The 24,944-nt window shown below is 49.3% G+C and overlaps 1 protein-coding gene across 1 annotated transcript; it reads left to right on the top strand.

Moving 5' to 3' along the window:
* Nucleotides 1-251: 251 nt before the first annotated feature.
* Ccnd2 (cyclin D2) lies at nucleotides 252-22,628 on the top strand. Its single transcript, NM_022267.2, has 5 exons — nucleotides 252-443; nucleotides 2,110-2,325; nucleotides 4,744-4,903; nucleotides 11,669-11,817; nucleotides 21,932-22,628. Exons 1-5 carry the CDS (start codon nucleotides 252-254, stop codon nucleotides 22,079-22,081), a joined length of 867 nt encoding a protein of 288 aa, NP_071603.2. The 3' UTR covers nucleotides 22,082-22,628.
* Nucleotides 22,629-24,944: the final 2,316 nt, after the last annotated feature.

The raw sequence follows: 24,944 nt of genomic DNA, 5'->3' as shown, positions 1-24,944 counted from the left end.
CAGAGAGAGGAGAGCGAGCTGAAGAGAGCGAAGCAGTTCAGAGGGAAGGATTGGTGCGAGTCAGGCAGCCCTTGAGGCTCTGCTCGCCCACCTTCCACTCTTCTCTCCCTCTCTCCCTCTCTCTTTGCCATTTCTTTCCTCTCCCAAATCTCGCATTCAGCCAAAGGAAGGAGGTAAGGGAAGCACCTCCCACCTCCAAAAAAAATAATAATAAAATTTTACAGTCGGGACCGAGTGGTGACCGGCTAGCTATGGAGCTGCTGTGCTGTGAGGTGGACCCGGTCCGCAGGGCCGTGCCGGACCGCAACCTGCTGGAAGACCGCGTCCTGCAGAACCTGTTGACTATCGAGGAGCGCTACCTCCCGCAGTGTTCCTATTTCAAGTGCGTGCAGAAGGACATCCAGCCGTACATGCGCAGGATGGTGGCTACCTGGATGCTAGAGGTAGGTGTGCGGGCGACAAACTGCGAGAGGACTACCCCTGCGCGGGCCTCCGGGAGCTCGTGCGCGAGGTAGCCCCGCACCCTTGGGCGAGACGCTAATCCTGTCCCTTGCTAGATTAACTAGTGGAGGAAAACGTGGGTGAGGCGAAGATGTCTCCCCCCCACCCCGGGGGTGGCATCCCGCGCGCGTGTGCCTGCATGTGGCTTCTTCGTCTTCCCATCCCCATTTCTGACCTGTGGTGTGGAAGGCTGCCTTCCGTGAGGGTGTTGAGACCTAACAATCCATACAAACATTTAAAGACCCCCCCCCACTTCCAAGGTTGGGGCAAACCGTCCGAGTCTTAGGTCCCCTGCGTGTGGTAAGGACTCCGCGTTGGCACTTTGGCGGGAGGTGGGGGTGGGGGAGAAACAGGGAATTCAGGAGAGCCCCGGAAGTCACACTGGAAAAAAAAAAAAAAACAAACGTGCGTTTAGGGGAATCTGAAAGAACCGCTGCTTTAGCCTCGCTTGCAATCTTTGCCGAGAGAGCAGGGTGCCCACGTATGCACAGCTCTGGACCTGCGGTGGTTTCGCCATGTTGCTTTGCAAACACCAATTACAAGGACTGGCAATATTCGCCGACTCCCCTGCCCCCCCGCACCCCACGATCCTGGGCCATCTCTTTCTGGCCGTGCCCTCTTTCCCAGCCCTCAGTTCACCAAGGTTACTTACAGTTTGGCTGCTTCTTCAGCGCGCAGATTTGGGTGGGGTAGGAAGCGGGGGAGGAGGTGTGTAGAGCGGGCTAGGGGGCACCCCCAAATGAGAAGTCAGAGTCCCGCATGCCTCCTTAAGGGGGTTCCCTGGTTTCGTCTCACCCAACCCCCAGCGGGGCACAGTCTTCCTAGCTACTGCCCTGTGGGCCGCAGCCGAACACTCTGCAAGTTTCCCCACTGTGATCCAGAGCCCCTGGGGTGGAGATACGGACCTTACGGACATCCGAAACCTCTATTCCAGCAGCCTGGAATGTCTCTGGGGTTTTCAGGTCCATAGAACGTTTCTAGACTTTTTCCTCGATTTTTAATAATTTTTTGAAACTGTCCCCCCTGCTCCGACTCCAACTGTGGCGGCTGAGGCGCGCTTCCTCCTCTTCCCTCCCCCTCTCTTCTCCACCCACCCACCAAACAGCGGCCCCTGGGCCGCCGAGACCACCCTGGATATTTTTTTCAATTGTCGGGAATGGTAGAATAGGATCTGGGGATCCGAATGAGACCAAGAAGTAGACTCTCGGAGCTTCCAGAATATTTTTATTGATTTTTTGAAAAGATGACGAAATCCAAAAAAGAGAGTGAGTTAGAATGCTGAGAAGTGAGCCAGAAGGAGCGGCAGGCGGCGGCGGCTCTGGGCTTTGCCTTGGGGTTTGTGGAGGCTTTAGTTCATCACCTTTCTCAGCCTTGTCAGAATACCCGAGCCCCAAAGGCTCTTCGGATTTACCCCAGAGTTCTCACCTTTATTCTTACTATCCTTTCTACTCTTCCCCCTCCCCCTACACACACACACACACACACACACACACACACACACAAATGCTTTTTGTTACTACGGGTTATGCCTTCCCCCCCCCCTTTCCCTCTGTTTCTGATACTATTTTTTTCACTGTCCTCTCGGACCCTATCCCACTCTGATTGTAGGTCTGTGAGGAACAGAAGTGTGAAGAAGAGGTCTTTCCTCTGGCCATGAATTACCTGGACCGTTTCTTGGCTGGAGTCCCGACTCCTAAGACCCATCTCCAGCTCCTGGGCGCTGTGTGCATGTTCCTAGCTTCCAAGCTGAAAGAGACCATCCCGCTGACTGCCGAAAAGCTGTGTATTTACACCGACAATTCTGTGAAACCCCAGGAGCTGCTGGTAATGCTGCCCTCCCTGCTCCTGACTCTGCCTTCCCCCATCATGCTCGGACCTTCACGCTACCCAACACTGTCTCCTTTAGTAGGAGAGAGCTAATCTTCCCCTGTCTGGGAAGTGAGCAAAGCTCTCAGTACCTCGTGGAAATTTGCGAGTGTGAAATTCTATTGTGAGTGAGTGGGGATTTGGGTAGAAAATTTTAGTTGATGTTTTAATTAAGGTCCAGATTTCCAATGAACCCTGAGAACGCAGTCTGGTTTCTCACATGCTCATTGCAATGTGTTTCCCAAGAGCCTGGGGGTCTCTCAGGTCTGTCTTATAGACCAATAAAGTCTCACAATCGGAACATAGTAGCTGACCGCTAAGTAGCTACAAAGCACTACGTATCAGCTTTTAGGCAAAAATCAATATCTGACTTTCTACTAGTGGGAATCTGAAGCACCCAAAGGCATAGTGACCTAGATACAGTCCCCAGGGTGTTCATCCCCACGGGGTCCTGTCTTGGTTTTCCCTACCATCTCCCCTTTTTCCTCACGCACTTACCCCTCCGGATTACTACTGCACACTAAAGGTTCTGCAGCTCTCTTTTGCAGTTCTGGGGCCCACCCTCAGTGGTTTGCACACCTTCTGTCTTAAACACGGGTGACAGAAGACCACCCCCTCTATCAACTCCCTCCCTCTTGCTGGCATTGCTTGGGCCTGCATAATCAATCTCCTGGGCAGACTGGCTTCTTGAACCGAGCCCTTTGTGAGGAGCCGTCCTTTCTGGGCCTGTGCTGACACCTAGCGGCAGACATGTGCAAGGCTCGGGGAGGAATTGCGGAGAATGCAAAGAGGGACATGAATGACTTCACCTTTGAACCGCTGCCAGATTTCAGCTGCTTCTGGTTTGGTCTGAGAGGCCCCTAAAGGTGCTTTCTTCTGGAAGATCTGCTTCTTTCAAAAATGGTGCCAGAGGACAAGTTTGTGCTCACATCGCCCTCGAAGAAGGAAGGGCTGAGATTCAAGCCATTTCTGGGTTTTGCGTAGTTAAGAAGGTTTTGAATCCTAGCTTTCAACAAAAAAGCCCCAGCAGACTTGAAAGCTTGTGGGGGGTGGGGGAAGATTAGAATTAGAGACCAGCTTGTTTTTCTCAAAAAAACAAGAAAAAGAATCTTCCATGTGGCAGGTGTGCTGGAGGATTTGAGATATTTTTCAAGACACTCTAATTTTTTCCAGGATCAGCAAAGCTAACTCAATTCTCCAAATAAAACATGTCAGCATCCCGCCTCCCTTCCAGAAGTGTTACACCCTAGAAGAGCCTTCCTATTTTATGCATGAAGGGAGCTTGCTCCAGACACACCTTAGCTAGCCTGGTGGCTGGTGCGTTATAGCCCCACACTTAGCAGATGAAGCCAGGTAAACTAAAGAGTGAAGTCCCAGCAGGCAGACATCTTCGTAGGCTGTTATTTTATTCGATCCAGTTCAGCGAACATAATTTCCCCGTATTTATTTCACAAAAGGGGAGAGACACAAGGTAGCTCACTAGTGGGGTGCAGTGGAGCCCCATAAAAGAGAAGGTTACAGCCCGATACATGGGCCGAGGAACTTTAGGACCTCCATCGGGCCTCAAATCACTATCTGCAAAATGAGGTCGCGGGTGACCACCTTGGGCCCGCTAGCCATGAACACAAAGGCCAGTGAAGAGTTAGGGGAAAGGGTGAGTGTCATAGCCCCAAGACTTCTACACGGTGTGTCAAAGGGGAAAGTGTTGGCGGCAGAGAGGAAAAATGATACTTTCTCCCACAAGTAAAGGCGGGCTAATTGGCTGCCAAGGAGTTGGGCCAAGGAAGCTAACTTATTTTGTTCAACATCTGCAAGCATCTTTTTTTTTTTCTCTCATGAGGAGTAAAGAGACTATTAGTCTTCTGATAGAGATATATCCAATACATTCTTGCACCACAGTGACCTTGGCTAGATTTTACTATAAGCCCAACTTTCCGAGTGGGCAGGCAAGAGCGTTTTGTGGAACGGGTGGGAGTAGGATAGGAAAAGACTAAAGTCTGATCTTGGCAGTAGCTACCTGGCCTCTTATTAGTTTCAGTGAAGCCTGACTTTTTAGCCCAAGAGGAGCCACCAGCTGGGGGACACCGTGACACGTGAGGCTCCCATTAAGATCTTGATCCTGGGGCTGGGGATTTAGCTCAGTGGTAGAGCGCTTACCTAGGAAGCACAAGGCCCTGGGTTCGGTCCCCAGCTCCGAAAAAAAGAACCAAAAAAAAAAAAAAAAAAAAAGATCTTGATCCTGTGGTCCAGCCTACTGAGCACCATTAAAGCTGGTCTGCGACCCAACCCCCCCCACCACCCCCCGCGCCCCGGCCCAACCCTGGAGTCAGCCTACGGATTTTTAGCGCCCTGCTCTCTTCTTCCCACCCTCTGCAGGAGTGGGAACTGGTGGTGCTGGGTAAGCTGAAGTGGAACCTGGCTGCAGTAACCCCTCACGACTTCATTGAGCACATCCTACGCAAGCTGCCCCAGCAGAAGGAGAAGCTGTCCCTGATCCGCAAGCATGCGCAGACCTTCATCGCTCTGTGTGCTACCGGTGAGAAGGGTTCACTGGGCTCACATTCGGGGCCGTGGGAGGTGGGGTTGCCGTCTGCATCACTCTGGGGGTCGAGGCAAGCGGGCCTGAGTAAGCCAGTCTGGAGCCTCAGCTCTGTCTTTTCCGTGCTTTATCGGAACTAGAGTGTTTTCTCTCTCCGCTTTACTCGTAAAGGCAGGGCAGGCGTGGTAAGGGCAAAGAAGTCAGTGCCTGCTGAAATACTGTTCATGATGTCTAGAGGGCTCTTTGAAGACTACACGTACTGCTCGCTGGTTGTGTTTAAATCTTTAATCTTTTGAGGCAAAGGACAGCCAACAGATAAGCTCAAAAAGGAATTTAAGGAAGGTAGGGGGCAAGTGCATGTTAAAGGACCATCTGCAAGATACGTATGCAGCCCGCCCTGAGAAGGGGGCGAGGAATTCCTTAGGTGTCGCTCATGTATTGCCTTCTTGCTGCTTCCTCTGTCGATGAGGGAGTGAACCTTTGAGCAAAGATCTGTTTTGTAAGCTCTGTGAGCTCTGCGAAGGATTTTGATACATAGCTGTTATTGACCCCACACCTGGGGAGACCCCAGAACAGTATTTCTCAATCTGTGGGTCGAGACCCCACAGGGCTTGCTTCTCAGATAGCCTGCAGATCAGATATCCTGCATATCAGATCTCTACATTATGAGTCATAAAGTAGCAAAATTACAGTCGTGAAGTAGCAACGGAATGATTTTACGATTGGGGGTCATCACGGTCTGAGGGTCACAGCATTAGGAAGGTTGAGGACACTGCCCTAGAACCTTGAGAATCCAGGGGTCAAGTGTCAGGAGTTCATCTCCTCAGGGTTAGCAGGTCAAGAAAGAATTGACCGCCAGTGGGGTGCAGCTCAATTCACCAGGGGTTGTTAAAATGTGTAGATGTGATGGGGAGCCGGGGTGGAGTGTAACATTTTAATTCCTTGTAACATTTAATTATATGTTTGTATAGCTGATGATCTAATGAACAATAGGGCCTCTGCTTTGTTCGAAGTTCAAAGGTCAGACAGACTTTGTTACTTACCACTGAGTGACCTTGCACAGGCTGTCTGACCTCTCTGAAGTTCAACTGGATCTGCAAAACAGGCCTTTGGAGACATCGTTCTCCAGCCTTGGGTAGGAAAACCAAAATCCACAGGAAAACAAGCCTCGGGCTTAAGCCGCAGGCGCAGTACTGATTGTGAAAGTTCACCGATTGTGATTCCCAGTCTGAGATTCGAACTTCTCCAGTTAGGGCGGGTGCAGCTTTTCCCGCTACTGGATACAGGCTCTGACTGGCTTGTCGGATTCCACCTCCCTTTTTCAGAGGTGTGCATGCGCGCAAGTTTGTCCACGCCTGCCCGTGCAGGTTACCCATTGCTGGTCTTTGGTCCAGCAGCCCTTGGGGGCCTGCATCAGGCCTTTTGTCACACGCGTGTGTCCCAGCTCCTTCCTAGAGTCACCTGCTCTTCTACAGTCAGGGGACAAAGTGGACACAAGAGAACCCAGCCTTTGCTACCCTTTGGACAGCACTATCCCTCAGCTTCCTGCTCTTCTCTTGCTGACTGGCCTGGGCTCTAGAGGTCAGTCCCACATTGACCTGCTGTTTTGTCTCCTAGAAACTGTCCCTTTCCTCTTGCAGTGATTCAGTGTGGGGGAGGGATCAGGCAGTCTTTTCTCTCTGACCCTAAGACCCCTAACCCCCTGGACCTAAATTCCCTCATCACCCAGCTGCCAATAGCCAGAGTCCTGCTTTGACATTGTCTTTTGACCAACAGACTGGCCTTTGGGGGTCCATTCACTACTTCTTCCTCCCTGAGCTTGCTCCGGGGTGGGTGTGGGATGATAGGTGGAATTACCCAGGCTCAGGTAGATTCCTTCAATTCTGTATAGACCACAGTCCGTCCTCTATTCTCGGGGATCCCATCCCCCACTCTTGGCCGTCTTGTCCAGATCCTTGGGGCAGCTGCCAACTTTGGGGCCGAAATAGGGAGCCTGAGATTCAGTGACTGAGGGCAGAGGTACACTGGGAGGTGGGGGCAGTCAGGAAGATGGGCCTGTTGGGGGCCTTGGCTTGACTTTAGCCAAGGAGTGGGAAGGATAAGGGAGAGTATGCCTCCAATCAGAACCGTGTGCCATGAGGCATGGACTGATGAAAGTGGAGGAGGGCCTCAGGCCTCCTGGATCTGGAAAGGAAGGGCCTGACCACAAGGCCCTCATGTCTCTCCTGGCCTGCACTTGGGACCCAGCAAGTGAATAAACTTTGGAATCCTGCTGGTGTGTGGATGTGGGAGTGGGTGGGTGGGAGTGTCCAGTAGTCTCGACAGCCTAAACACCAAGACCTACTACTCTTAAAAGACAGTCTTCTTGAGGAAACTCAGATCTGGTAACCTCAAGATCACTAGGCCCCTCAAATAGTAGGCTCAGCATGATTCAAGGACCAAAGATGGGAGGGGCCTGCCCCTTCAGCCCAAGCTGGTGCTCCTGTGTGCTCATTACCTCATACCTCACTCCAGTCCTGAATAGTCACCTGAAGCTGAGGGTGGCCCAGGGTTTTGAGGGTTCACAAAGGCATAGGAAGGGAGTAGTCCCTGAAGAGATGGTAGGTAGCCAGCCCTGGGGAGATGTTACTAGTTTATGGGAAAAGCCAATTGTGAAAGAGCTGGCAGTCCCTCTGAGGGGGTGTGCTGAGCGTATGTGTGTGTGAAAGGGGAAGAGAGCTTAGGGAGTGCAGGGGCCCAGGGAGGGAAGAGTGTGGCAGACCAGCAGTCTTCTCTTATGGGATTCTGGGATAAGGTTGGTGGCAGGACAAAGAGGTGCCCTCCTTCCCTAATCAGCCTCCAGTGGCATCTGGTCAGAGATTGCCTGGAACAGCTCTCCCAGCTGGCCTTGGTAGTGGAGGAGTTTAAGTGGGGTGAGAGTGTAACTCCAGCTCCTGCCCAGAACATGGGGGAGAAGCAGAAGTGGACTTCCTTCTCCTGAGGGGCTCCAGGTCAGCAAGCAGGGCAAGAAGGCCACCTGAGGTAATCAGGTGGCTACCATCATCCTTATCACGGTCAACACGTGATTTCAATGGTATTGAGTTTATTGGTACAGCTACCCCAGGCCTGCCTCCTTTTGCATTGGGAGTTTCGCTGTGGCTGCTGTACCCAACTGCCTGTGTAACCCTCAAGTTGAATCCTAGGGTACACCCAGTCTTCTCTTAAAGGGGTTTATTTGGTTTCCAGATTGGGGTGGCCCTGAAAAGTCTGGGGACTTGACTCTTGTTCTAGAATGTAAGCCAAGCCTCCCTGGTGACCAGAGAGGAAGAGTGAAACCCACATTTCCACTCGGGGCCTCTGGGCTGCCCCCAGAGGGCAGTCATGGGGCTGAGGGGAGGAAGTAGCATGTTGAACTGAAGTTCTGTAACGGATACTCACTATCTTACGCCCCATCTGGCCCTGAGATGAATGAGTGCTTTTCTCCAGCCACAGCCCCTCTCTCTTCCTCCCACCCAAGCTAAACCATCATTAGCAGTTATTGCCTTAGCTATAAGGACAGGCTGTTCTGAACCCTTTCTGGGAGTGTCAGACGTGTGTGCCGAATGACAGCATGGGTGTCCTTTGCTGGTCAAGAGCACCCTGAGTCTGGTTCTTTAAACCTGCACCCCCCCACCCCCCACGGGTTGCAGGAGAGGAAGAAGCTGAGACAACAGACTTGGCTTGTTGGCTGGATTTCCTCAGTCTCAGAACAAACTCCCTCCCCCTAGTGGAGAACAAGAGTAAAGCAGCCTCCAGGAGGCTTTGGTTAGCACTACCCAGTATTAAGCTCGTTTGGCAGGACCGCAGCATAGCACTCTCAAACCCCATCAGTGTAGAACAGGTTTTGCCAGTGAATTCTCATTTTCTAAAAAGTGCCAGCTGCTTCTGTGTCATCCTTGATATTTGGTACCACGAGGAGATGGTAGATGAAACTAAGGTCCAAGTGATTGGCTTCTGAGCAAAATCCCTTTTGTGTTTCCTTTCCTGGTATGTAGGAAGTAACCTTAAGGATTACTGTAAACCCAGACTGGGTTGGAGTACCAAGGTCTCCTTAATCAAAGGTCTCATCCTCCCCCCCCAATGAGTGAGTGGCACTGAGCAATCATTTGACACCCCAAGATTTCCAGCCCATGTACTGGGTCCTTTGCCTGCTCCGGTCAGGCCTGGGGCTCCTCATAGGGGCATTGCTCCCAGACTCTAAGTGAACCACATCAGAGGAAACATAGACTTCATGGCAAAAAGGATGAGGGTTGGGAGCGAGGGTGACCGACATCTGACATCTAAGGTTTACATGTGACTTAATAGCATGGGCTCTTGTAACTAATGCTCAGGACAGCACGGTGAAAAGGGTAAATTAGTACTTTTCTGCTGTTTTTTTCAGACAGTTTCTCTGTGTAGCCCCGACTATCCTGGAACTCACTCTGTAGACCAGGCTGGCCTTGAACTCTGAGATCCACCTGCCTCTGATTCCTGAGCTCTGCCACCACCACCACCCAGCAAATTAGTACCTTTTTATAGGTCAAAAAAGTTTCTTTCAAAGATATCCATGTAGTATATACAAAACCAAGCATAACACACCAAACTGGCATGTACTGCTGTGTAGCAAGTTGGCTAAGAAACCTCCATTTCTTGGGAGTACCCGTTTTTCCTCTGGGGAAGGGATAGCTGTGCATACTGGAGCATGGTATAGAGAGAGAATCAAACTGCCCAAGAAGGACTTCTCTCAGTACTTTCTTAGGGAAAGAGAAGAGGTCAAGACCCCACCCCCTCCCCCCGGTTTTGTACCTGTATCCCAGGTCAAGCCACATATCCCTCCTGGCTCCATGCTAGCCCTGAGTTGGTTTTGTTAGCAGTGTGACTGCAAAGGATGATGGGTATATCCCCGATCTGAAGCCTCGGCACAAGGGAGGAAACTTGGGGGTGCTTCAGTGCCCTGTCACTGACAGGTGCTCTTACCCACAGCCTCTGTGGGCTCAGGGCCATGGGCTGACTACCTCCTCTACACTCTGAGTGTTACAGGCGGCAGCTAATGGGGGTTATTGGAGAGAGAAACAGTCTCCTGTGGCCCATATGGGGGAGACCTACAGCACAGCAAAAGCCAGGGAGGGAGCTTGGCTTCATCAGCCAGGAGAGAGAAGACACAAGCAGGGGTCAGCGGCCAGCAGAAGTTGGGTGAAACCTCATAATATATGACTCAAGGTGAAAATGGTGAACGGTGAAGGGAAGAAAGCCAAGGAGAGAGACAGACAGACGGCCAGGACTACCCAGTGGTCCTGGGATTGAGCCCAGGTGGGAGGGGAAGTGTGTGTGCTTCGCTGAGTCATGGAGTGTCTGGGAACAGTAGAGACTCCGTGCAGAGGTACTGGCTTTCGGATGCAAAAGCTTCTCTGTGATGTGCTGCTGTAAGAGGGCTAGGCATTAAGAGATGGGAAGAGTCCAGGTTGTTCTGAGCATGCCACGTTCAGCCCAGGACTCTTATTATGAGCTGAAGTATGACTCCCATGTCCCTCTGTCCTCTGCCTTTAGTCTCCATGATTGCTCATCTTACTGGTGTCTTGATACAACTAGGGAGCATACACTGGAAAGTGGACCCCATTTCACGGCTGCCACTAGACTGAATGATGACACCGTCACCTCTTTAATCTGTGAACCCAAGGCAGGGGCAAAGACAAGATCAACTTGACAGTTCCCAAGTTTCCTTACACCCATAACGTCATCCTCCCTGGTGGATTTGTGTGTTAAACAGGTCTCATGTGCAATGCACGCGTGTTAGCGGCTGGCAGGGACAGGCAGCTTTGACAGGATTCGCCTCTGCGTTGGAACCAGCAGTGACTGGATCGTAGTTCCACAGTCCCTTAGAGAATCACTCAGTGGCAAAGGAATTTAGGGCCCCAGGTTGCTCCTACTGTTTAAGGTGAATCCCCTGTCTTAACTCTTAGAAAAATCCAGGTGGTGGTTAGAATTTAATCATTAGTCTTTGGTATTTGAGAAAAGTCCTGGCCTCTGCCCTTATGTTCTGAAGATCCTCTGCATAGGGTTAGAAGCTGAGAATGAAGAGAATTAAGTCAGCTTGCCTTATTCTGCTTCTGTACTCAGCTTACATGCACATGCACATACTTTCACACACATGTGTGTATGTATGTATGTATGTATGTATGTATGTATGTATACCAGGCATATGCCTGTGGAGGTCAGAAGGAGATATCAGATCTCTTGGGATTGGAGCTACAGACAGTTCATGTGGATGCTAAAACCCAAACCTGGGTCCTCTGAGGGTGTAGTAAGTACTCCTAACCACTGCGTCAACTCCCCAGCCCCTCAGTAATATTTCTTTAGGCCTAGCCAGAGACTAAGGCAAAAGCCCATTGGAAATATTGTTCTTAATAAAATTTCTCATGATTTCCCATCTCTGTGTGCTTTGTCCTCCACACACTGAGAGCCCATAGCTATCCTACCTGTAGGACACATGGGACACTGCCTTGTATAGCTGCAGGCTCCCTTGACTCTCCCTCCACCACCCATGGAAGATACCATGTTTTAATCACCTCAGGTCCTGTCAGAACAAGAAAAAGAAGGCCAATAAAGGGCTCCCTGTGGTAGAAGGAGTGGAGGGAGAAAATGGGTGGATCCAGGGATCCTAGAGCAGCAGATCTACACTTTCTGACCTCTGAGCATCTGCCAGCTGGCGAGCTCTGGGCCCCGTTTTCCTTCTGTGCCTGACTTTCAGCCTCTCGTTCTTTGCAGACTTCAAGTTTGCCATGTACCCGCCATCGATGATCGCAACTGGAAGCGTGGGAGCAGCCATCTGCGGGCTTCAGCAGGACGAGGAAGTGAATGCACTCACGTGCGATGCCCTGACGGAGCTGCTGGCCAAGATCACCCACACCGATGTGGTAGGTACCCCGCCCCCCTTGGCTGTGCCCCTTTGGCTGACGCCAGATGTCTCTCCTCAAGTTCCAGGAAAGATGGCTGGCTTATGATGGTTCGAAGTCTTTTGTGTTTTCATTATTGTTTTCTTGGTATCTTGTACTCGAAGAGAGTGATGCCTTCCCTCCATCTGTGTGTGTGTGTGTGTGTGTGTGTGTGTGTGTGTGTGTGTGTGTGTGTGAAGATGTGTGGATGTGTTACTAGAGGTTGGGCTTTGGGCATCCCAGGCAGCCACGGTACCACTGAGTTATATCGTCAACTCTAAATTTTTTTAAAAAGAGGGCATCGGATCCCCTTACAGGTGGTTGCGAGCCACCGTGTGTGGTTGCTGGGAATTGAACTCAAGACCTCTCGGAGAGCAGTCAGTGCTCTTATCCCTAACCCTTCTCTAAATTTTATGGAGAGAGTGTCTCACAAAGTTGCCTGGGCTGGCCTTGAATTTGAGACCTTCCTGCCTCCACCTCCCTATAGCTGAGATTACAGGTGTACGCAACAACCGCCTGCTTCCTCTTACGGGCTTTAAAGGCATGCATGCACCTTAAAACACAGGCAGGACCTTCTCGGGCTGATGGAAGGGGGAGGGCTGTTGACTGATTTTCCTCTGCAGTGTAGGGTTCATGTCCATTTATGTGCACGTTGTCAGGCCTCTGCTCTGCTCTGCCATGGAGAGCGTCCAGGTCTACTCCCCAGTGAGGCACAAAGAGGGGACAACTAAAGCTGGCCGGTGGCTGCAGCAGAGGGAGCAGATTTGAGAGGTGGCCTCGTGAGTGAGACCTCAGCCTGTTGGCCTTCCCACTATCCTGTCCTCAGGCTTTCTTTTTGCTCGAAGTTTCGGTGGGTGACAAAGCACACAAGGATTGAGTGCACCAGAAATTCAGGAACTATTATTAGCTTTAGGCTTTTTCCATTCTCTGTGGATGGCCCCGAGTCTGCTGCTGGCTGCCAAAATTCAGGGCTCTTAAACACAGAGGTTTTGAGATGGGCCAGGATCCCACAAGGTCCTAATTTCACTGGCTAGGCTGTAACAGTTGGAGAGGGTTTTTATCTGGGATGACCCTCAGAGCTCAGTTACCTGTGTTTCCCACTACCCCAGGCATCAGAGAGAGGGTGCAGCTGAGAGGCAAGCCAGGTAATAGCAGAACTGGGACTCAAGTCTCCAAGCTCTGTCTCCAGCCTGGAAACTTTGCTCACCGCTGTGGCTCCTGGGAGCTCTGTGTTTGCAAAAGGCATTCAGTCGAAAGGCCAAGCAGAGAGAGGAGTATTGTTGGCTCTTAGGTCCTGGTGCTTCACCATGGAGAGGCTTGGGAATGCAGGGGAAATTCGCAAGACACCCTCTGGATATTCAGGGGACTTGAGACTGCCCTGTGAGGGAATTTACTAGGTTCAAGGGTCATGGCGTGTAATCAGGCCTGTGGCTGGTGCCTCGCTGAGGTATGCTGAACACAGGCTGTTTAGCTCAGGAACCTCAAGGCCATCCATGAGTGTACCTGTATTTGGTCTTGACACTAGCTCAGAGAGGTGAAGGCCTTAAAGGCCTTGATAGAATTAACCATGGGTTTTTCTCTGAACCAGGTTTTAAACGAAGCATTTTAAGTTTTGGTGCCAAATATATAGGCATTTTAGCAAGGGCTCCAAAACATGTCTCCTGTTACGGATTCCTTTATAGATAGGATGCTAGACAGTAACAGACAAGCCTTTCTTCAACTTCTGAAAACACACACACATTCAGATACACACACACACACACACACACACACACACACACACACACACAGAGACACACAGAAACATACACGCATCTACACACATACACACACACAGAAACACACATATACACACATACACACATTCATACACACAGAGACATATACACAAACACAGACATATACACAGACACAGATAGACACATACACACAGAGACACACACAGAGAGACACAGAGACACACACAGACACACATAGTAACATACACATACATAGAAACACGCACATACACACATATACATAGAAACACACATACACACACACAGACATATACACCGACACACACATATATACATACACACACACACACACGTCACCACACTTTTGACAGTTTTAGGCCTGCTCTGATTGACTGGCATCCTCCTTGGAGCACCAGTGTTTGCTTTTCTCTCTCCCTACTCCTCTTTACTCCCACAGAGGGAGGCTCTCTGCCTCTGCCCTGATTTGCACGACTGCACACCAGTCTGTCATCTGAAACTGGGGATGCCACTTCCCCTCTCAGACACTGTGCAGAAGTCAGGGAATCCAAGTCTGCTGTCAGACTGGGATCAGTACGAACAACGCAGCTCCCATCGGTTAGGGTGTAGATTTGGTATTTTGTTCCTTTTAACAGAGTTTGAATTGCCTTTGCTTATTTGTGTGTGTGTGTGAGTGTGTGTGCGTGTGTGCACGCGTGAGTGCACGCGTGTGGGTGTGTGATACATGCCACAACTCGCATGAGGAGATCAGAGAACAACCACCTGCTATGGAAATTGTCTCTTCTGCCGTGTAGGTCCTGGGAATCGAACTGGGGTCAGCAAGCTTAGTGGTAGGCATCCTCACCCACTAAGCCATCTCTCTGTCCCTGGCACCTCATTTCTATGAGGGACCAGTGTATTGTCTTAGTTTAGGGTGCGGGTCCAGGCTTGAATCTCATAATGGGTCCAAGAATAAACCGTAAGACCAACCTCACTTGTCCAGGTATACAGCTGGTGCCTCAAAGTTGCACGTGTATGACCAGCTCCCTGAAGCTGTTTTCAAGGGAAAGGATGGGTATGCCTGCAGCTTCCCAGGTTCCGCATGCCCTCCCCTCCATCAACCTGTGTTGTCTGAAGGGCTGAAGTCTGAACGAAAGCCAATCAACTGCCAGAGTGCACTGCTGTTTGGAGGGAGAGGGGTTCTGATTTCATGACCCTGCTCGCCGTTTTGTAAATGAAGACATGGTGTGTTTGAATCATGCCCCTGGTTTGCTTCTGGAAGCACTTAGAACATCCAGTTGCTGGGGATTGCTGCCTTACGGAGTAGAGATGAGCAAGGCCTGGTCCCTAGACACAGTGCTAGAAGGTGGAGTGGCAGATAGAGCATAGACAAAAGCCTAGTGGGTTAATCGGGGAATGTCAGGTAGGGGCTGGACACGGTTTGGTGGTCAAGGCACTGACTGCTCTTCCAGAGCACCTGACTATGATTTCCAGAACCTGTACGGCAGCTCACAATGGCCTGTGCCTCACACATGAGGTGCACAGACGTATACGCAGTCAATACACGCAAAAACAGATTCATTAAAATGTAATAGAGAACAGTGTGCAGGGTCCTCACAAATGCTAGTGTGTTCTGCACTTTAAGTGAGGCACGGCGTGTCTTTAAACGAACTCATGACGCCTGATGCAAAATCGGAGCAGAGTAAAATTTGCAAAATATATCCTTGGACTAGAGAAACAAAATGTGGTATGTCCATGCAATGGGCTATCCTGTAGCTTTTCAAAAGAAACGTCATCCGATATCGTCCCTTAGTATGTGGTTAAACTTAGAAACTTCATGCCAAATAAAGTAAGCCAGACACAAAAGACAAGTCATACATGAAGCAGCCAGAGAAGTCAGTTCATAGAGACGAAAATTGGAACTGAGGTTCCAGAACCTGGAAGGAAGGGAGGGGGGAGGGAGGGGGGAAGGAAGGGGGAGGGGGGAGGGAGGGGGAAGGAAGGGGGAGGGGGGAGGGGAAAGAGAAGAAAGAAAAGGGAAGGAAGGGGAAAGGAAGGAAGGAAGGAAGGAAGGAAGGAAGGAAGGAAAGAAGGTCAATCTAAGTGCACACACAATTTCCAGTTGGAGATTTGGCATCCTAGCCATATGTCCACATAACAGTATGGATGATGGACATTGCACCAAAATGGTCAATTTCATGTCATGGTATTTTAAAAAAAAAAAAAAAAAAAAAAGATTTATTATGTTATCCAGTGATCTGCTTGCATGTGTGCCTACAGGCCACAAGAGGGCGCCAGATCTCATTATAGATGGTTATGAGCCACCCTGTAGTTGCTGGGAATTGAACTCAGGACCTCTGGAAGAGCAGCCAATGCTCTTAACCGCTGAGGCATCTCTCCATCCCTTATCGTATGGTATTTTATCCATATAAATATACCACGCTCATACAGACCATCCCTGTGAAATGCTAGTTAGTATGTTGCTCTGTCCTGTGGAGAAGTTAAACCAACCCCCAGGACCACATTTGCTCCCCTGTGACAAATAGAAGCCCGGAGCCACTGATAACTGACGGCCGTCCCTGGTTCCCCATGTTCTTCAGTCTTTTCAGAGCCACCGTGTTCTACTCTCACTTTAGGCGGCAACTCGTGGGTGGCCTGAGGTGAGGTTGAAAGTAGGTCCGTCCCCTGGCCTCATCTGTCACAGCTAGATGACGTCGCCCATAGCTCAGACTTCAGGGACCCACATGGCTCTGAGAAAGTGGGGCTTTCTTTGTGTTTCCATCTGGTTGCCAAAATAAGTTGAACTGCTCCATTCCAAAGAGAAATCTGAGTGAGAAGCCTGACAGTTTTAAAGGGAGGGAAGTCTCAGAGGGTGGTGTATTTTAGGTACTTTTTCCTTCCAGCTACAAGTTAAGAGTTACTAAAAACAGATGCTAGCCAGGGAGGCAGGCTGGCTCTCGGGGAACTTCTACATACCCAGACTTCTGTTGCCAAGGGTGAGTTTGAGAGCAGGAGTCAACCATCCCAGGCCCCCACAGAATCATAGTGTAATCTTGCTGTGCGACAGAATTTAACCTCACTGCTCACTGGACTGTAGGGCCTCTGAATAAGACCTAGCTTGAACTTGGCTGTTTATCCCAAGCCTCCGGCAGACATTGAGAACTGAGGCTGGAGGAAGGGAGGGAAGAAGGAAGGAAAAATGCAAGGACAAAAGGCAGACAGGTTCCAAATGTGCCTCTCATTAATTCAGGACTTTAGGAAAGACTTATCACCTGTCTATACCTACCTACATGTATGTAATCAAACACTAGTTATATGTCGGAAGATTTATTTTAGAGCAAGCCCCTGAATTTTCCCTGTCAATCACACACTTAAGTCAACATGGAGTGGAACTGATATGGAGCTCAGCCATAGAATATTTGCCTAATTCTTGCAAGGTTCTGAATTCAATCCCCAACACTATAAGATGGGGAAAAATGGAATTGAGGCTTCCCTACTATAAGGATTTGAGGAAGTTTCTAGAAGATATTTAATTGGATTATAACAGAACCCCTTGCTGTGTTTTCCAGAACTCTCTAGAGTAGATTCTAGAATATTCTTCTCTTAGGGTCATCTTGGCATTTGATGATACAGCTTCTCAGTGAGTAATTACAGAACAAATAACTTAGGTGACAATGACTCATTTTGGACCCAGACTTTTCTAGGGGGTTCCCCAGCATCTCTTCTGTCCCCCCTTAGCTTGAAATTTGCATTCTCAAAGCGCCTCTGACCGATGTCTTCTTCAGTGTGCTTTATGGGGAGGGGAGAGGGGATAGGAATTCTGGAAAGCCTGGCTAGAAGGCAGGCTGGGGGCGGGGAGGCGGGTAGAGCTGGGGGCTGCCTCCCTCCCTCCCTCCTCATTTCTTGTCCACCTCATTCTGTATGCAAGGAAACAACGAGCCAAGCAGCCTGTGAAGAAAGGAAGAATGAGATAGTTTCCTAAGTTGTCTCTGCCTGAGTTGGCCGCGGGTCTGCCGCCCATTCAGCCCTTTGTCCCCCTGTTGAGTGCAGTGCGTGTGTACTGACAACGGGTGGATGCAGTTACACCGGGGGCTAATGGTTGGAGTTCCGTGGGCCCATTCATGGAGGCAGTGGAGGGTGCAGGGCAGAGAGCTCGAGCCAGCAAGCGGAGGAAGTCGGGGGCCGAGTAACGAGCTGGAGATCACAGCCGCTGCTGTCGGGGCTCTGAGGATGGGGGACCAGGGCAGTGCAGGGAGGGGGCCATCATCAGAGGAGTTGGAGGGGTGCCCGACCTCCAGCACAGTGGAGTGCCACCTGTCCGGGCTGACAGACTAGCATTACGACTCTCCTTTTAATCAGCTTAATTTGGGGCATCTTAACACAATGCCTGCTGCTTTTGGAGGCTGCCGCAAAGCTGAGGTCCTGGAGCTCCTGCTTGTCACATGGATGTGGCATCTTTTGATCAGGGTCACTGTTGTCATCACCCCTACACACCATTTGCACACACACACAGAGACATGCTCACACACATCCGTGTGCACAACAGGCACACAGATGCACATTTGGCCTGGGTCATCCTTTCTGGAGAATCTCTCTCTACTGTGACTATGCATCCTTTAAAAAAGTAGAGAGGGGCTCGAGAGATGTCTCGTGGTTAAGAGCACTGACTGCTCTTCCAGAGGTCCTGAGTTCAAATCCCAGTAACCACATGGTGGCTCACAACCATCTGTAATGGGATCTGATGCCCTCTTCTGGTGTGTCTGAAGAGAGTTACAGTGTACTTATACATAATAAATAAATCTTTAAAAAAAAAAAGTAGAGAAATTGGAAAGAGGAAGCTCTCAGATTGGAAACTTGCATTGATTTTTTTCTACTGTCATTCAGAGACAAGCCACTCCCAGTTCCCAGACTGGTCTCTGCGAGCATCTTACTCCTCCAAATTTGCTGATGACTGATGTCACCTGTTGGTCCTGTCTCTTTGGAATTACTCTGAATCCCACCCTTCTCTCCTGTGGGATCCTGACACAATCCGTGCGACTGTGTTGGAGGCAGAGCTCTCCTTCTTCTAAATTACCACCTACCCCATCCCTGCAACCCGTTTCTGCTCCATTGTAGATCATGACTCCTCTGAAATGGTGTCTTCTTCCTGGCTTTCTGCCAGCTCCTAGAAAGGACACTTGCCCTATAGGCTCCAAGAGGGGCTCCTACAACACTGAGGAGGGTGTAACTGTTGGGATTGATCTATGGATGATTGATGGATGGATGATTGATTGATTGATTGATCGCTGTTGGACGAATGTCATGCAGGTTCTCTGCCCGCAGGAAGGAGTATGTTCTATACTTCCGGCAGGTAGAGGATTTCTCCCTGGCTAAGAAGTAGGGGTAATAACTGACCACTTGGGAGGAAGTGGGAGCTGATGGTTAGTTGAGCAGAGACCTGATGGGTTTAGCAGTCTACTGGGTGAGCGGCAGGTGGCATTGTAGCCATATTTCCTAGGCTAACTACATCAGTCCTTTTTTCCCCCTCTCCAAGTGAGAGGGGAGCGAAGATCAGGGGTCATCCAGAGGCAGTAACAATTTGAGTTTCCGTTAACACGTGGAAGGGAGAACATACCGCTTATGTGAAACCTTTGGATCTTCCTCCAGTGCTTAGACTAGCCGGTGAGCCTACCCTTGGCTTACGTCATGCTTGCATCATCTTGAGCCCTTGGCTCTGAATGCCCAGTGGAAATGACTGCCAGATGTCTTGTCTTCCCTGTAGGGGTTCCTTACAACTGTCCCTTGAAAGTCTCAGCCAGCTAAAAGAGTAGGCTTACTAGGAGGAAGAGTAGGGACACTGCAGATCCTAAAGCCGAGTCCTTAAGCTTTCTGCTGGCTGATTTCTGAGGACCATCTGGCATGATTAATACACTGGCACAATGGAGATGTACAATGGTCATGGTGATGGGGTAGACATGCCAACCCAGATGATCTTTTCCGGGGACCAGAAGATAGCAGACTAGTAAAAAAAAAAAATGTTTTATGGACTTGACCAAGAGGCACAGAGTTTCCTATTGTAGAGCAAAGTCACCTGTGCAGACTGTATCAGAAAAAAATTCACCAAGTGACCCTGCCCCACACACCTTGAAGATTCCTCATCATTCACAGAAGATCGCAATACGCAGCCCAGGCTGTCTTCAGTAGCATAACCCTCCAGCCTTCTCCTCAACTAGCTTCCTTTCAAATGAAATGGTTCGGAGTTCTCTCAAGCCCCACCCCATAGACCCAGCCTCACAAAGCTCCCCCCCCCCATCAGCTAGAAGTCCTACTGTCTTAAAATACCTGAAGCTCCTAGACCTTATGCCTCAGGTAGGATTTGGTTTCTATGGCCAGGTACACGGTTGGAGGCATGGATGTGGTAGCTGTCTCTGGTATCGGGGATGTTCCCAGTCATTCTCTCTGCCTCCTAGGAAAAAGCTATCTAGCATCACCAAATGCTACCAGATTGGCCTAGCAGGAAACACAGCAAACAAAAGAGAAGATGGCAGGACCTAGGTTTTTAATTGTTAATGACGGTGGTAGGTATCAAAGAGCAGAATTAGAGATGTTAGAGCCTTGGCACATAAGTCCTTTACTTGGTACTGTTGAAATTAGCCTGATGTCTGTCTGTCTGTCTGTCTGTCTGTCTCCCCCTCTCTCTCGCGCTCTCTCTCTCTCTCTCTCTCTCTCTCTCTCTCTCTCTCTCTCTCACACACACACACACACACACACACACACACAATGCTGGACCATACTCTCTCTAGGACCAACCTGTGGCACATCCTTGTCTTGAGTAATTGGTAATCTATACCTTTGTTCAAAGAAACCTAACATGGGCACGTTTGCGTGCTTAAAGTTTCAGCTACTCAGGAGACTGAGGCAGGGGCATCACTTGATTAAAGCCAGCCCAAGAAACATGTAGTCTCAAAATCCGAAGGATTCTTTCAGATTCCAGGACAGATGGAGCCATTAAACCATACACACACACACACACACACACACACACACACACACACACACACACACACACATACACACGCGCGCGCGCGCGCGCGCGCGCGCATGCGCGCGCGCATTAAACATTGGTTATTCATTGATTTGCTGCTTTATTTTATACTCGGAGAAACAGAAATTGGGGTTTGCAAGTGGAGCTATACCGGGCCAGCATGGAGTGAGCACCAAACTCCCTCCTACTTCCCACCCCTTTTAGGTTCAGGAGAACATTTCAACCTCTGACCTTTGCTCTTGGTCTGCTGTCATTCATCTTCAAGCTACAGTTTGAACTGAGGGGCAGATAGGAAAGATAAACTGGAGGTCGAGGTGGGGTAGGTTGGAAGGGGGTAGAAGATGGAAACTTTTGCTCCTTGGCGGTTGTTGCCAATTTTATTTTCAGGTCTTCAGAAAATAAAGATAATGCCTTTGTGTTTGGGGGGGGAAAACCCAGCAATTTCTAGGTGATGAGGTCTAAACAGGGAAGTGTGTGTTGAGCTGTGAGGGGACACCAGGAGATTCAGCTCAACACCGGTTTTATATGCACTGACTGCTTTGTGGTGCAAGGAGAAGCTAAGGTGAAAATCCCTACTAGGGACAGTTTCCTCAGCTCGCCCCTCCCCCCAGCCTTCTAGCCTGAGCCTTAGTCCCAACCCAGTGACAGCCGCGACTTGCCCTCACATTCCAAGTCTCCCAGCTAATAGAATCTTCTGCCTGGGGCGGCTCACTCTGGGTTTTCCCTACCAAATATAGACTAATAAAGGCGGCACTGAAAAATCTTGCTTATTCCCAAATTGGACAAGCTGGAGTGTCCTGAGTTTTGTAAACATTATGCGTTGTGTTTTTGTGAAAAGGGTCCAAGAGCAGGGTAAATGAGCAGAGGGTACAGGGATTTTTCGTTTCTGGACACTTTAAGCGGCTAAGCACCACCCTTCTTATCCATTCCTCGGTTGCTTGTTTGGCTTACAGTATAGCACCTTGCAGAAACCAAACCTTCCGTGCCACCTTTCCCAGACAGAAAAACCTCCAGTTGATCCCTTGATGACCAGGCAACGACTTTTATAGCTAGATCACCTTCCAGTCAAAGTTTAGAATAGGAAACGCCTGGGCTTCAGCAGAAGGGTCAGCTCTGATCCGCTCGATCTGGGATAGGCTCCTAGCCAGATCCCAGATGGTGCTGACGCTGCCGGCTGTGGACCCCACTTTGTGTACTGAGTTTCTGTGCCATTTGAGAGCGTTTCTGTTTTCCTTCCCAGGGAAATGATGATGTGAGTTGGATTGTGTCTGCCTTTGGGAGGCATTGTATGCATTTGCATGTGCTAATCGCTCTGGCCTGGATCTCTCTCCTCCAGGATTGTCTCAAAGCCTGCCAGGAGCAAATCGAGGCTGTGCTGCTTAACAGCCTTCAGCAGTTCCGTCAAGAGCAGCACAACGGCTCCAAGTCTGTGGAAGATCCGGACCAAGCCACCACCCCTACAGACGTGCGGGATGTTGACCTGTGAGGAAGCCATTCGGGCGGCAAGAGAGAGGCGTGTTCGTCATCTGCTAGCCCCTTCTCTCTCTCTCTCTAGTTATGTCTTGTTCTTTTGTGTTTTAGGATGAAAGTTCAAAACAAAAAACAAAAACAAAAACAAAAACAAAATCTACCCCCACCTAGATCATATTTAAAGGTCTTTTAGAAGTGAGAGGGAAAGGCCATATAGTTGAGGCACATGTGGTACCTGTTCAAAGTCCAGCAGAAAGGGATCCCTTGTATATGCGAACCATTATCATGTGATGATGTAAGAGTTCTAGTGAGATGCTTACAGGAGAGCCCTCAGACTAGCTAGAGAACATGTATACCTGCAGTATGGGAACGAATTAGAGGAGACTGTCTCTTGTGCTTGGGAACTAGTGCATATGCCCCCTTTAGTAGAATTGCAAGAAACCATGGATGCCGGTGCGGCATGAGTAGTTTGCAAAGCATTGAACCCAAGAAGGAATCAGAAATGAGAAGGGACACGCTGGGGAGGTTATGCAGAACCACCCAACCACACGACTGAACCATTTTGGATGTAAGAAGCGTCCTGATGCCTCACCACGTGTTCCCAAGACTGAGCGTGGTGGGGTCTCTACGTTGCCTACTCCTGCTGACTACAGTAGCTGCTACCTAAGGGATATGTCTTTTGCCAGTTGGACGCAGGTGATTGGCTCCTAAGTCTCATGTTTGGTGAATTTGGGCGTCTTCTTCCAAACATGGTTCATTGTAGACGTTTCCCACTGTTATCTGATGGAGGGAATTAGCTATGGGCCGTGACAAAAAAAAAACTCATCTAATGGGGGCAGATGGAGACCACAGATGGAATTTTGAAAACAAAGCTTCTGTGTAACCGGAAGAGGGTGAGGTGATCTTTTATCCCTTATTAAGAAGAAGAAGAAGAAGAAGAAAAAAAAAACTCTTAATTTTTGGTGCTGATTGGTGCGTCTGGTCCACAGTTTAATGTTGTTATAAACCATTCCACTAGAAAAGCACTTTGAAAATTTTGGGGGAGGGTGGGGTGGGATATGGGATGGTTTATGCAAATCATGTTGAATATGCCTTCCTTCTTTGCCCCTCCCCTTCCTGACCTCTTCCGGTTACTATTCATTTCTGGAGTCTGATTTTCTGGTACACAGCTCTGGCGTTCCTGCCAGGCCTGAGAGAGCCCTCTGCTGATATTCTCATCCCAGCATTCCTCGGAAAAGCCTGTAAACAAAGGTCTAAACCATTCTGATGGCTTAGAAGGATTGAATCCCCATCTATGTTTGTCTCCTTTGGACATAGAAAGAAAAGTTACTTCTGGTGCAAAGGCTAAACATCAGGGTGTGGCATTTTGGTCCCTTTTCCGTTTTGTTTGTTTGTTCGTTAATTTTAGTGCAAAGTTGTATTCATTGTACTTGAAGACCTCCTCTCCCACTTCTTTGAGACAGTCAGTAAACAGAAGTTGGAGCCGCAGTTGGGTTTTTTCTGTTTTTTGTTTTTGTTTTTGTTTGTTGTTGTTTTTTTTTTTTGCACAATTATAATTGACAGGTAATGAAGCTACTTGTTAAAATATCTGCCTTTTTTTTTTAAGAGAAAAGATCAGAACAGGGCTGCTTTGAAGAATTGTCGTACACAGGTTCTGCCTTGTTTCACAGTATGAGGGTTAAAGATGGAGAACTATCTAAGGGTCTCTTACCTTTCGTTTTCTTTTTGTTCTGTTTATTATTATTTTTCGCTGCTAAGAAGCTAAGATCGTTCATCCCCATTCACATTAACAGTGCCTAGCTGTAATGTTTCACGGTGTGCTGCTATCTTAGAAACACTGTTATAATATATTATTTTACTGCTTAAATTTCAAGTCCCGAAGTAGATGGTTGAGAAATGAGTTCTTTGTACTGGAAACGCTTTTCCTCTCCTGGTCTTCTGGGTTGGGTTTTGTTTGGTTTCGTTTTATTCCTTTTCTTTTGTGCTTCTTCATTTCCAGGTTTTCTTTCCTCCTCTGATCACATTCTTCAAAGAGAGTTTCTTTACCTCAGGTTTACTGGACAGAGAAAAAAAAACAATAATGATAACCATGTACTTTTTTTTCCATAATACCTCACAGCCATACAGTTTCTGTTTGGAAGGCCGCTGGCATGAGGCACAGGACAGGCAGAAAGTGGGAGCTCTGCGTCCTTCTAGGTAGAAGGCAGGAGAGATTTGACCCAAGGGTCTCAGGCCAGGAGTCTTTTCTTTCTGTCTCAAAGGTCACCAGGCTCCTGTTTGACTCAGGCTCCCTCCTTATGATAAAAGACAATGCTGAAGGGCTCCTCTACCCAATGCCGGATACTCAGCAAGCACAGGCAGTGGGCTAGGTCAGCTTGATTTGCATGCATGCACGAGGGTCAGCAATGAAGAATTCTGGCAAACAGCTGGGAGACCTTCCCCTATCTCATAGCACATTCAGAAACAGGACTTTCCTCTTGGTGGGGTCCCTTCATCATGAACATTGGCCAGTTTCCCTCTCCTTGGCATTGACACCCCAACTTCGGATGGTCTCCGAAGTCTTCCTAGGACTGAGTCTGTGGTGCACATGGATGGTATTCGTTTCTCCTTCTCTTGTCCTCTACAGTCTATGGTGGCCAGCAAGTGCTGTGCTTGGCCAGGGTGTCTGTGTGTGGTGTTGATTGGCTTCAGGTTTTGGATCCCATTGAGTAGGCAAGGTAGGAGGCACAGGTTGAATGAGTCTGGAATGCAAGTTGAAAGAAGGGAGAGGCTGTTTCTGTGGTCTCACATCGATTTAGGAAGGATCAGGACTTGGTGAATTAGCATGACCCTAAAATTCTAGGGGCTTTGTGTTGGGACAGTGGGTGATAGTTTGGAAA

The sequence above is a fragment of the Rattus norvegicus genome, chromosome 4, assembly GCF_021556685.1.
Source record: "Rattus norvegicus strain SHRSP/BbbUtx chromosome 4, alternate assembly SHRSP_T2T, whole genome shotgun sequence".
NCBI classification, from domain to species: domain Eukaryota; kingdom Metazoa; phylum Chordata; class Mammalia; order Rodentia; family Muridae; genus Rattus; species Rattus norvegicus.
This window is presented reverse-complemented; position numbering and strand designations above follow the sequence as displayed.

Coding starts and splice junctions, on each gene's coding strand:
- Ccnd2 (NM_022267.2), top strand. CDS start 252: ATGGAGCTGCTGTGCTGTGAGGTGGACCCGGTCCGCAGGGCCGTGCCG. Junction 444..2,109: donor TGGCTACCTGGATGCTAGAG/GTAGGTGTGCGG, acceptor CTCTGATTGTAG/GTCTGTGAGGAACAGAAGTG. Junction 4,904..11,668: donor CATCGCTCTGTGTGCTACCG/GTGAGAAGGGTT, acceptor CGTTCTTTGCAG/ACTTCAAGTTTGCCATGTAC.